This window comes from Drosophila gunungcola (assembly GCF_025200985.1).
Source record: "Drosophila gunungcola strain Sukarami chromosome 2R unlocalized genomic scaffold, Dgunungcola_SK_2 000004F, whole genome shotgun sequence".
NCBI lineage: Eukaryota > Metazoa > Arthropoda > Insecta > Diptera > Drosophilidae > Drosophila > Drosophila gunungcola.
This window is the reverse complement of record NW_026453167.1, coordinates 963,937-975,058: the sequence shown is the minus strand read 5'-3', so window position 1 is coordinate 975,058 and position 11,122 is coordinate 963,937. Positions and strand designations below refer to the sequence as shown.

The window sequence follows — 11,122 nt, the reverse complement described above, 5'->3', positions numbered from 1 at the left end:
GATGAGTCGGTATCGATTGTTTGGACTGCAGGGCATAGGGGGTACTCCGCCCTGGGTCTCCGTTGCTAGCCGGCGCTGCCCTCCGGGAAAAATGCAGTTCCATAACAAATAGCTGACACCATCGATCGTTTTGACTTTCGGTAGAGGAAACAATCGATAGTATTGATATAATTTAAATGTTTAATATCAGAAAAATAAATTGAAAGCTACCAAAAAAAAAATGTACATACATATAAAATAAAGTGTCAAGGTTTTTAAATCTTGCTTTAATGGGGTTAAGAACGTATTATGAATTATTTATAATTTTTCTGTCATTACGAAGTAACCAATGGGTAAAATGACAATTTTAACAAAAGATTTTCCCTTGTATTTCTGGGATCAATAAATTGACGAAAATCACCTGCAATAGTAAAATGTATACGACTAAATGTTCCTTATCCATTTTTATACCACTTTCGTTAAAAGAGCCTAGGTTATGACTTCAAACTTATGACTTTACTAATATTTTAATTCATAGCTTTACATTATTTTAAAATTCGTATACATATACAATATTAACAATGTTTATATAAATGTTTCCAAGTTGTCTGTTTGTCAAGAGGCCCAGCTGATTTATAGTAAGACCAATTAACACCGCATCCGGTTAACTCTAAAAACTTCGGTCACATTAGAAATAACAAAGTTTTTCCGCGAGCGAAATTGTTCGTCGATCTGAGTACTAGGCTTAAGACGAGCTATTGGGAATTTCCGAGAAAGTCAATTTGACAACTGATAAGAAATTGATCTCTCCAATTTTGTGTCAGTTGATTCGTGCCCCAGTGAAATGCAGTCATATTTCGCGTGGATTCCTTTCTTCACCTTGTTCCTGGTCCACCAGGGTTTTTCTAGGTTGCTGGAGAACAATTGCGGATCTGCAGTTGGAGTCAGAATTGTCGGTGGCATCGATGCATCAGAAGCAGCTGCTGTCCATATGGCAGCCATATATAATAAGACACAATTTCTTTGTGGTGGCACACTGATTCATAGGCGTTCGTGGTTTTATAGATTATGAACACTTTCGCTTGGTAATATACATACATATTTCATTTCTTTCAGACTATGTTTTGACTGCGGCTCATTGCTTGGATTATAAAGGCGAGCTGTAAGTATAATCATCTATATTTATACCCTTGCTGAGTGTATTATAATTTCAGTCAGAAGTTTGCAACGCAGTGAAAGAGACATTTCTGACCCTACAACGCATATATTATATATTATATATATTCTTGGTCACCATCACTAGAAGAGTCGATCTAGCCATGTCAGTCTGTCCGTCCGTCCCCCCGTTTCTACGCTAGTATCTCAGTTTTAAAGCTAACTGCTTCAAACTTCCCAAAAGATATAATTTGGCAGGTAGTATATAACTCGGAACGAGCGGGATATTATATAGCTCCCATAGGAACAATCAAATCCATCCATAAACTTCGGCTTGCCAAAGTTTGGTTTTTTTTTTTTTAATTAAATAATAATTTTAAATAATGTAAAATCATCTAAAATCTGAAAATAAATAATTTGTCTTTTATCACAGAGTGGTGAAGTTGGGAGCACTCAAAAAAAGTGAACCTCTGGTCGAGTACGCTGTTAGTGATCTCATAAAGCACCCAAATTTCGACAGATGGAGTTACCTGAATGATATAGGCCTGCTTAAACTTTCAGCCAGTGTCAACTACAATCGTATGTTTACTACTGGACATCTCGACAAACTCTTTTAATGAATTTCTCCGCAGCCAGAATTCAACCAATCTGCATTTATCTAAATAAGCTTTTTAAGAGCCAAGTCGACGTCATCCCAAAGTTTCAAGCCTTTGGCTGGGGTGTAACACGAAACAGAACTGAAAGCGATATTCTTCAAACTATCACTCTTAACCGAGTTGATCCGAACCAGTGCAGAAATCAATTGCATGAAACTCTGAGACCAACTCAGATCTGCGCTGGTGTCCCAAATGGAGACACCTGTCGTGGCGATTCTGGCGGTCCAATAACCCAAAAAGATAAAAACAATATAACATATCAGTTCGGGATCGTAAGCTACGGAAAGGAAGATTGCGATTCATTAGGAGTGTATACCGATGTGACTAGCTATGTGGATTGGATTGAGCAAACAATTAATAACTCTACTGCTGAACCCCAAAACCCCTCCACAAAAGTTCGCCCAGAGCAGCCTCGGAATTTTAATTCTCTTGTTACTTCGAATTTTCCCGAATTGATGAACGACTACTGCGCTCAAGACTCAATGAAATCGATCATACGGCCAACCATTTATGGACCAGATTTTAAGGCGCTTGGCGTGTTGATTCATGACCGTGAGTATATACCCGTACCCCCTATACCACTACCTTACAAAATATTATCGCCTAATTCCTTCAAGGCTGAGCGTTTGGTTTTTCAGTTCAGTTGAACGCCTCCATGACACAGAAACAATTTTTTTTGGTCGTACCATTTTTCATTTTAAAGTTTCATATATTTTTTTTAACTTTAATAGCTTTTTTATTTTTAGTTCACCTTTAAGATGGAACATTTACGAAGCCGTCAAGCTAGTATTTTAACAATCCGCCTTAAATCTATATTATAAAAATTTGGGAAAGCTTGGGAAAACGGTTCATTTTAGGCTGTTATAATATGCTGGCAAAGATGGTTTCATAACAAAATTGTAAGTATAATTGTCATGGAGTAAGACTTTCATCTTTGGGGAATTTTTGTCGATTTATTTTTTAAACCAGTGTAATTTGTAAAGCAATAGCATAAAAGCCTTCAGAATCCTTTGATGCAAATATGTATATGTAATATTCTTTACTTTTAGAATTTGTCATCACAGTTGCCACAGACATGCCGGAAAACGAAGATTCTTTGTAAGCTATTCTAATAGTCCCATTCCACAGAGATCCGTCCATCTTCCACCATCCGTTGAACGGAAGGTCCATTAGGTTTAGCCGTTCCAAAATTTTCCGTTTGTCCGCTGTTAAAATTTGACGGACTTTGACGTACTAATTTATGCGATATGCGATTTTGACCTGTTGACTTTGTTGGTGTTTTGACGAGCCACAGCTGTTCAGATCATCTGTTATCGGAAGGTGGAATTCAACATCCGTTTTCAACGGATGGGCTGTGTGGAAAGAGAGTATTAAGTGTTTATTATCAATATTTTAAAAATATTTTAAAATTATTTTTTGCAGAGAAGTGTCAGTCTTGGGAGCAACGAACTATGAGGAATATAAAGTTTCATCGGTGTTTAAGCACCCACAGTATGATTTAGCCCTGCTTAAGCTGATGCAATCAGTGGCCAGACATGGTAAATATTTAATATATTACTCCGTCGCCTCGACCACTAAAAATTTGTTTTTCAGAACGGCTGAAACCCATCTGTATGCTTGCGAAAGATGAATACCAAAGAATGGCCCAAAGAACTCCTCCTTTTGCCATATTTGACAACGAGCAAAGTAAAGAGTTTGTCGTTTATCCCTCCAATCCCAAACTATGCAAGCACTTTACCGGACTTGAGCTCAATGCATATCAGATTTGTGTGAACACCCCCATCGAATTGAATCCGAACCAGGAAAAAATTGGAGACATACTGGTAACGCACATGAATTTTTATGGTAGAAAATGGATTGTTTTGCTAGGTATTGTCAGTTATTCATCAGATGGCGCGTACGTTTTCACAAACGTAATAGGACACACAAAGTGGATCTGGGATAAAATTAACAATAATCAAAACTAATGATCGACTTTTAAAAATTTTTATCGAAAAAATAGTTATTTCATCAGTTTAATTATATAATAATAAAAGACATTTCAGTCGAATGCAATGTGTATGTATTATGAAAAAAAATAAAATTATATTTTGATCAGCAAATTTTATATTAATATATTATGGTCTACATTGTTTTTTTACTAAGTAAGTACTAAGTACTGTTATTTTGCAGTATCGAACTATTTAAGAGTCGGTACACTCGGGCTAAGCGTTTTTTATTGTTTTAAAATTAGTATAATCTAAGAGAAGGAGGAATACCCAGACATTCCAATTGACAACTGATAAGACCTTGATCTCTCCAATTTTGTGTCAGTTGATTCGTGCCCCAGTGAAATGCAGTCATATTTGGCGTGGATTCCTTTCTTCACCTTGTTCCTGGTCCACCAGGGTTTTTCCACGTTGCTGGAGAGCAACTGCGGATCTCCAGTAGGAGTCGCTGGCATCGATGCATCAGAAGCAGCTGCTGTCCATATGGCAGCCATTTATAATAAGACACAATTTATTTGTGGTGGCACACTGATTCATAGACGTTCGTGGCTTTAAAGATTATGTACACGTCGGCGTGATAACAAAATTAGTTTTTTTCAGGCTATGTTTTGACTGCGGCTCATTGCTTGGGTCATGAAGGCGAGCTGTAAGTATTATTTTATATATTTGTAATACATTTTACAAGTCGACAAACTTTAATTTTATTTTAAATAATATAAAATCACGTAGAATCTAAGTATAAATAATGTTTCTAATATTACAGTGTGGTTAAGTTGGGAGCACACAAAAAAAGTGAACATTCGGCCGAGTACGCTGTTAGTGATCTCATAAAGCACCCAGGTTTTAACAAATGGAGTTACCTGAATGATATAGGCCTGCTTAAACTTTCAGCCACTGTCATCTACAAACGTATGTTAATTATTGGACATCTCGGCCAACTCTTTTAATGCGTTTCTCCGCAGCCAGAATTCAACCAATCTGCATTCATTTGAGTAAGGTTGTTAAGGTTCTAGTAGATAAAATCCCGAAGTTTCAAGCCTTTGGCTGGGGTGTAACACGAAACAGAACTGAAAGCGATATTCTTCAAACTATCACTCTTAACCGACTTGATCCGGACCAGTGCATCAATCAATTTCACGAAATTCCGATAAAAACTCAGATCTACGCTAGTGTCCCAAAAGGAGACACCTATCTTGGCTATTCTGGCGGTCCATTAACCCAAAAACATATTACAAATAGCAAAACATATCAGTTCGGGATCGCAAGCTATGAAAGAGGAGATTGCGGTTCATTGGGAGTGTATACCGATGTGACTAGCTATGTGGATTGGATTAACCAAACAATAAATAACTCTTCTGCTGAACACCAAAACCCCTCCACAAAAGTTCGCCCAGAGCAGCCTGGAAATTTTAATACTCATGTTCCTTCGGATTTTCCCGAATTGATGAACGACTACTGCGCTCAAGACACAATGCAATGGATCATACGGCCAACCATTTACGGACCAGATTTTAAGGCGCTTGGCGTGATGATCCATGACCGTGAGTATATACCCTACCCCTTATAGCATAGGTTTACAAAATTAAATCGGCTTAATCCTCCAGGAATTAGAATTTTTTTGTTTTAGTTCAGTTGAACTTCACCATGACTCAGAAACCACTGTTGTTGTACCTGCATGTTAAAACAAATTAATTCTTCAAATTGGATAGCATCTTTGTAATTTAAAAGAATTAGCTAAAAAATAGAAGGTGTGTACCTTAAAAAATTCACGCCGAAAACTGAATTTCATCTTTAAACTGAAACATTTACGAAGCCATTAAGCTAGTTACTTAACAATTTAAATCAATTTTATACGAATTTGGGAAAGCTTGATATAACAGTGAATTTTAGTTATTGAAATGTGCTGGCAAAGATGGTTTCATAAAAAAATTGTAAGTGTAATTTTTCTGAATCATGGAGTCCGACTGCACTGAAAAACCAAACTTTCATCTCTGGAGAATTTTGTCGATTTTAGTTGTAAGCCAGTGTAATTTGTAAAGTGGTAAGTTAATAGCTTCAGAGTCTTTACTTTTAGGATTTGTCATCACAGTTGCCACAGACTTGCCGGAAAATGCCAATTCTTTGTAAGCTATTCTTAAGTATTTATTAGGAATATTTTAAAAATATTTTTGAATTATTTTTTGCAGAGAAGTGTCAGTCTTGGGAGCAACGAACTATGAGGAATATAAAGTTTCATCGGTGTTTAAGCACCCACAGTATGATTTAGCCCTGCTTAAGCTGATGCAATCAGTGGCCAGACATGGTAAAATATTTATTATATTACTCCGTCGCCTCGACCACTAAAAATTTGTTTTTCAGAACGGCTGAAACCCATCTGTATGCTTGCGAAAGATAATACCAAAGAATGGCCCAAAGAACTCCTCCTTTTGCCATATTTGACAACGAGCAAAGTAAAGAGTTTGTCGTTTATCCCTCCAATCCCAAACTGTGCAAGCACTTTACCGGACTTGAGCTCAATGCATATCAGATTTGTGTGAACACCCCCATCGAATTGAATCCGAACCAGGAAAAAATTGGAGACATACTGGTAACGCACATGAATTTTTATGGTAGAAAATGGATTGTTCTGTTAGGTATTGTCAGTTATTCATCTGATGGCGCGTACGTTTTCACAAATGTAATGGGACATACAAAGTGGATCTGGGATAACGTGTACAAAAATCAAAACTAATGACCAACTTGTAAAAGTTTATATTAATTAGTTTAATTAGTTAGGCATTTCCTTAGTTAAAATTCAGTCAGTACAATGAGTATGAAAATAATAAAATTATACTTTGATCAGTCTACTTTATTTTTCAAAGTTATCATGAGCATTCTGTACAACAAGTATTGTTATTTTGGAGTCGGGAACCAAAAGAACTTCATTCGTTTTTGTGCGGACTCTCAGCATTAATAATTCATCTGTGGGATCTATTTTACTCATTCCACGCTCCAGTCGTCCTCGAATGGCCTGGAAAAGTCCTGCGAATTGCACGGCCTCGTCTTGATCCATTGTACTTTTAACTGGATGCCCCGTGTCGTTAAGAATCACTACATCTCGAACATTTTTCCTTAATTTAACCTCTTCGAAGGCTTTTTCCACATAGCGCAGGGTTCGAATGGGCTATTTAACGAAATTATAATGAATTAATAATACAAGTTGAGATATACCCGGTTTTACCTTTTTTGGAGTGTCCAAAAACATTGTTTATTGTAAAGATAATTTGGCCTTTGGTCAGGTTCTGTTTTGATTCCGTTGAAAAAAAATCATAGATAACTACTGTTTTCTACTTTGTTGACCTAATTCTAATGTTTTATTGGTTGCCAAGGTGAATTTGTACAAAAGGTGTTGCTATATGGGTCAATACGTCAACTATGATTTTCTAATACAAAAATTATTTTCTTTAAACTTGTATTTTTTTAAAGCTAAGTTTTGAACGTTAGTTAAATAACGCTCGATAAATATTTTTTTAAATGGTTAATAGCCCTATCGATAGCTGTTGTTTAGCTTTCATCGAAAAAAGAGCCACCACTAGCAGTCCATCTCTAATATTGAACAAACAAAGTTTTTTAGTTTTTCATTAAACCGTGTTTTTTCCCAAATTTTAACTCAATTTCTTAGAAAAAATGGTAAGTATACATGGTTATTAAACAAAGAGTTAATAAAGAAACGCTTAATTTACTGGTTGCAGTCGCAAGAGGTTGAGGAAACACTCAAGAGAATCCAGAGCCACAAAGGTGTTGTGGGTACAATTGTGGTCAACAATGAAGGTGGGTGGTTTTCACTTTATTTTTTTTGCTGATACCCGACTAAATGACTATTTAAACTGGTCCCTTCCAATTAGGTATTCCGGTCAAATCCACGCTGGACAATACGACGACCGTTCAGTATGCTGGCCTAATGAGTCAGCTGGCGGACAAGGCCAGAAGTGTAGTCCGGGACTTGGATCCTTCGAACGACATGACATTCCTGCGGGTGCGATCCAAAAAGCACGAGATCATGGTGGCTCCCGACAAGGACTTTATCCTGATCGTCATCCAGAACCCTACCGACTAAAGGCCTGGCGCTTTGGGATTATAAAACTGAAACTATCTACTGCACATTTTTACATATATATTGAAATTGCGAGCGAAAGAGAGTTAAATAATAATATAAAGAAAGTTCACTTGATTAAAGTAAAATTATTTATGCCTAAAATAACATGACATCATATAAACATATTAGGGGCGCTGTTAACCATCGATAACTTATGACATGGATTTTAGTTGTTAAATCAAAACTGACAATTTAATCACATACAATCATGTTTAACTAAGTTGATTAAATATAATATAAAGTAATATAATAAAATTAACGTTATATATATTTACAAAAACTATCGATATAACTGCTTGGTGTTAAGTTGGTTCGTGGCCAGACTAAATGGTTTGTGTACGAGGTCAAGTCGCCCCTTCCTGGTGGTATTTCGGCAGCTCCTTACGATGGTCACACTGACACGCCCGGCTACAGACATCGATATTTTAAATAAAATATTCAATGACGGATTCACTTAAAGCTAAGAGACAGAGACAAAAATGGATACTGCTTTATATATTTTTGCCAAAAAGTTCACGATTACACTGGGTTAAAAATGTTAAATTCAAACTTTATTGTTAAGTGTTTTTCCGCTTTTTTACGCAAAATAGGTTGGATATTCAAAAGAAATCAAAAATTGAGCCATCCTTGCATATAAATAGTTGTTGTAGAGGTGGCACTAACGAAACATTGTTAAAAACAGTATTTCCGGTATTTTTTCAAAAATTTTTTTGAGCGAATGCTTTTTAATCTCATTTATTTACCGCATTTATTTTAAATGGGATTCCCTATGTAAATATGTATTAGGCTTAATGCGTTTTAATGTTCCAATGGAATCCGGCTATTAAATGAGGCATTTAGCTTTATGAGAAGCCCCGTGTAAACAAATGCGCATTAGGCTAAATGCTTTTTAATACGGCTATTACATGTCTTTCTTGCCCGCAGTTGGAGATTGAAAAGCATTCGATGTTGCCCCCAAACGGAGAGCAGGCAAAAAGAGCTACCCGGAATCCATTTTCCTGATCAGTTTTGTTCAAAGTTCGAATTTCAAAATCGTCGATTTTGCAACGGCAAACGGAAGAAAACAGAGTAGAGATGGGAGAACATAGATGTTGCCCCGCCTAACATCGATGAAACCGATGATTTGAAAACATCGATCACATCGAGGTTGGCAATGATGTTGACATCGATTTTGGCATCGATGCTTATCGGTGAATTTACGTGCTTGTGGTGGGTTTGTGTTTTGCAGTGAAATGTTAGCCAAACGTTGAACTAACAGAAAAATGTTAAACAAACGTCAAAATAACAGAAAGAGAGGGAGATGGATGGACAAACATCGATAATCCCTGCCAAACATCGATAGGACAGATATTTCGAAAAAATCGATGACATCGGCGCTGACATCGATGTTTGTCCACCCTTAGAGCAAGGCGAATCGTGTTGGTTGGTGAAACCCCGTGAATTTTGCGTACTTGCATTTAAAGAAAATCCCCAGCGCCCGTGAAATAGTCAATAAATTGATTGGGCCATCCCAATCAACAGTCGTTTAGACCCAGTGTTCGCGTGTGCAGAGCCAAGCGATCAAATCAATCGATCGAATCGGAAAAAAAAGGTAATTCGAAAGATGGGCGTGCAGCGAAAAGCAGCGAACGAGCAAAGAAAATGGCGTAATCACGCACTCCGAAACGAAACCCAAAAGCAGGCCGAAAGGCAGCCAACAAACGCAACGCAAACGGAATCTAAATCCACGAAACCCCAATCGGCCAGTCAGCAATACTTTTAAGCGAAAAAACAAGCCACAAAAACGTGAAAAAAGTGAAAAAAAATAATAAAAAAAAACTGTGTGCTGCAGCCATATTTGTTCCGTGAAAATGAAAACGATACACATATACACATGCATGGGTATATATATATCTATACAAATGTGCTAAGAATTAACTGAATAAAAAGAAGCACTTCGTATCGGATCGTCATCGCACCGTTCCGTTGTTCGCAATTTCATTTCATTTCCAACGCGATTCGATTCTCGTTCAACGTACGTTGTACATAGCCAGTACATACACGTACATACGTATTTATGTATGTACACATGTACTTTCAATATCGACGATGGCATCACAAAAACACGACGCGCACACAGACACGCACGCACGTACCGTACATACGTTCAAACATACAAACATGCGGACACAGAGACGGGGTCTGTTTGTATGTATGTATGCGGGACTGGTTGTTGTTGTACATAACGGAGAGTTGAATATGTACATAAGGGCTGGCTGGCTCAATATAGAAGCATGTGGCAGCGCTGCCTGCAGCGCTTAAGGGATTTTATTACGTCGGACGTTTTGGTCGTCGGTCGTCGCTGGGTTCGTTTTATATTTTTGGATATTTTACACATGTCCATATGGCCCCCGCTCCCGCAATGTTTCCCTGCATCTCTCTCCCGCATGCATCTCTCTTTCGCTTGCTCGCTCTCTTTTCGCGTGCGTGTTGCTCCTTGAAATGCAACGTAACGGGAATCTGGCGACTGCAACGTTATCGGGTGGGAGGGGCATGGCAATAGCCCCCCGCAACGTAGGGCTCCACACTCGCGGCCATAAAATCAGTAATTACCCTCGCCAAACAGGACTTAAAATGTGTCAATGAAAACAAGTGAAAATCGTTTAAAAATCATTTAAGATCTTGGAAAATAACCTGAGTGAATCACATGAACACTTTGTTGTTCAACGCTACAAACGTAAAACAGTGCACAGAAAAAAGTTTAACACGATTTTTTTAGCCTTTCAATTTTGAGATGCCAGAAAAGGTCGATTTCGAAAATAGGCCACCATTGATTCAAATTAAAAAAAAAAGATAATTTTGTTTTTAAACATTTTAAACTAATGCTATACAAAAATGGACATATCGATTTGTATTTTTCCTGTGTATATAAACAGTTCCCTGAACATGACTCAATTGCTTAAAATTTGATTAGTCAGCAGACTTAAAAGATCCCAGACCGAGTTCAGAGGCATATCAAGGGCATTTGATTAGATTGTAGGAAAAAAAGCAGAAACTTTTAGGCCTGCCAACATTCCAAGGGCTTTGAAACGTTGGCAACCAGCATCGTTGTTTTAAGCTTGTATCTGTAGTTTCCCCTCCAAGTACAACCAGTTTTTTTTGTTTGTTTGTTGTTTTGTTTTGTATTTTTTGGCCGAACGCAAGGCCAAAGTTCACACAAAACTAAACAA

General features: G+C 37.4%; 3 protein-coding genes across 10 annotated transcripts; 2 read left to right on the top strand and 1 right to left on the bottom strand.

The window, feature by feature from the left end:
• The first annotated feature begins 707 nt into the window (after positions 1-707).
• On the top strand, positions 708-6,583 carry LOC128253971 (chymotrypsinogen A). Of its 8 annotated transcripts, XR_008267498.1 has the most exons (9): positions 708-1,028; positions 1,096-1,141; positions 1,568-1,713; positions 1,767-2,342; positions 2,840-2,888; positions 3,213-3,328; positions 3,384-3,613; positions 4,104-4,319; positions 4,379-4,396. XR_008267498.1 is itself a non-coding variant. In XM_052982717.1 (8 exons), exons 1-8 carry the CDS (start codon positions 824-826, stop codon positions 3,705-3,707), a joined length of 1,395 nt encoding a protein of 464 aa, XP_052838677.1. In that variant the 5' UTR covers positions 708-823; the 3' UTR covers positions 3,708-3,823. The 8 variants fall into 8 exon arrangements, 5 of the variants coding, with proteins under 5 accessions (XP_052838677.1, XP_052838678.1, XP_052838676.1 ...); XM_052982717.1 differs by lacking the exons at positions 4,104-4,319; positions 4,379-4,396 and adding an exon at positions 3,681-3,823; XM_052982719.1 differs by lacking the exons at positions 708-1,028; positions 1,096-1,141; positions 1,568-1,713; ... (1 more) ...; positions 2,840-2,888; positions 3,213-3,328 and adding exons at positions 4,542-4,687; positions 4,741-5,319; positions 5,853-5,901; positions 5,965-6,080; positions 6,137-6,583 and having other exon boundaries at positions 3,475-3,613; positions 4,379-4,424.
• Positions 6,584-6,611: 28 nt separating this feature from the next.
• On the bottom strand, positions 6,612-7,171 carry LOC128253979 (dynein light chain roadblock-type 1). Its single transcript, XM_052982733.1, has 2 exons — positions 6,999-7,171; positions 6,612-6,941 (listed from the first exon to the last, which is right to left on the bottom strand). Exons 1-2 carry the CDS (start codon positions 7,020-7,022, stop codon positions 6,627-6,629), a joined length of 339 nt encoding a protein of 112 aa, XP_052838693.1. The 5' UTR covers positions 7,023-7,171; the 3' UTR covers positions 6,612-6,626.
• Positions 7,172-7,337: 166 nt separating this feature from the next.
• LOC128253980 (dynein light chain roadblock-type 2) lies at positions 7,338-8,018 on the top strand. Its single transcript, XM_052982734.1, has 3 exons — positions 7,338-7,447; positions 7,510-7,588; positions 7,663-8,018. Exons 1-3 carry the CDS (start codon positions 7,445-7,447, stop codon positions 7,872-7,874), a joined length of 294 nt encoding a protein of 97 aa, XP_052838694.1. The 5' UTR covers positions 7,338-7,444; the 3' UTR covers positions 7,875-8,018.
• Positions 8,019-11,122: the final 3,104 nt, after the last annotated feature.

Excerpts from the sequence above, each read along its gene's own strand:
- LOC128253971 (XM_052982716.1), top strand. The coding sequence starts at position 824 with ATGCAGTCATATTTCGCGTGGATTCCTTTCTTCACCTTGTTCCTGGTC. Across the intron at positions 1,714-1,766 it reads AGCCAGTGTCAACTACAATC|CCAGAATTCAACCAATCTGC; the intron begins GTATGTTTACTA and ends ATTTCTCCGCAG. Across the intron at positions 2,343-2,839 it reads TGGCGTGTTGATTCATGACC|AATTTGTCATCACAGTTGCC; the intron begins GTGAGTATATAC and ends CTTTACTTTTAG.
- LOC128253979 (XM_052982733.1), bottom strand. The coding sequence starts at position 7,022 with ATGTTTTTGGACACTCCAAAAAAG. Across the intron at positions 6,942-6,998 it reads TTTTGGACACTCCAAAAAAG|CCCATTCGAACCCTGCGCTA; the intron begins GTAAAACCGGGT and ends TTCGTTAAATAG.
- LOC128253980 (XM_052982734.1), top strand. Across the intron at positions 7,589-7,662 it reads AATTGTGGTCAACAATGAAG|GTATTCCGGTCAAATCCACG; the intron begins GTGGGTGGTTTT and ends CCTTCCAATTAG.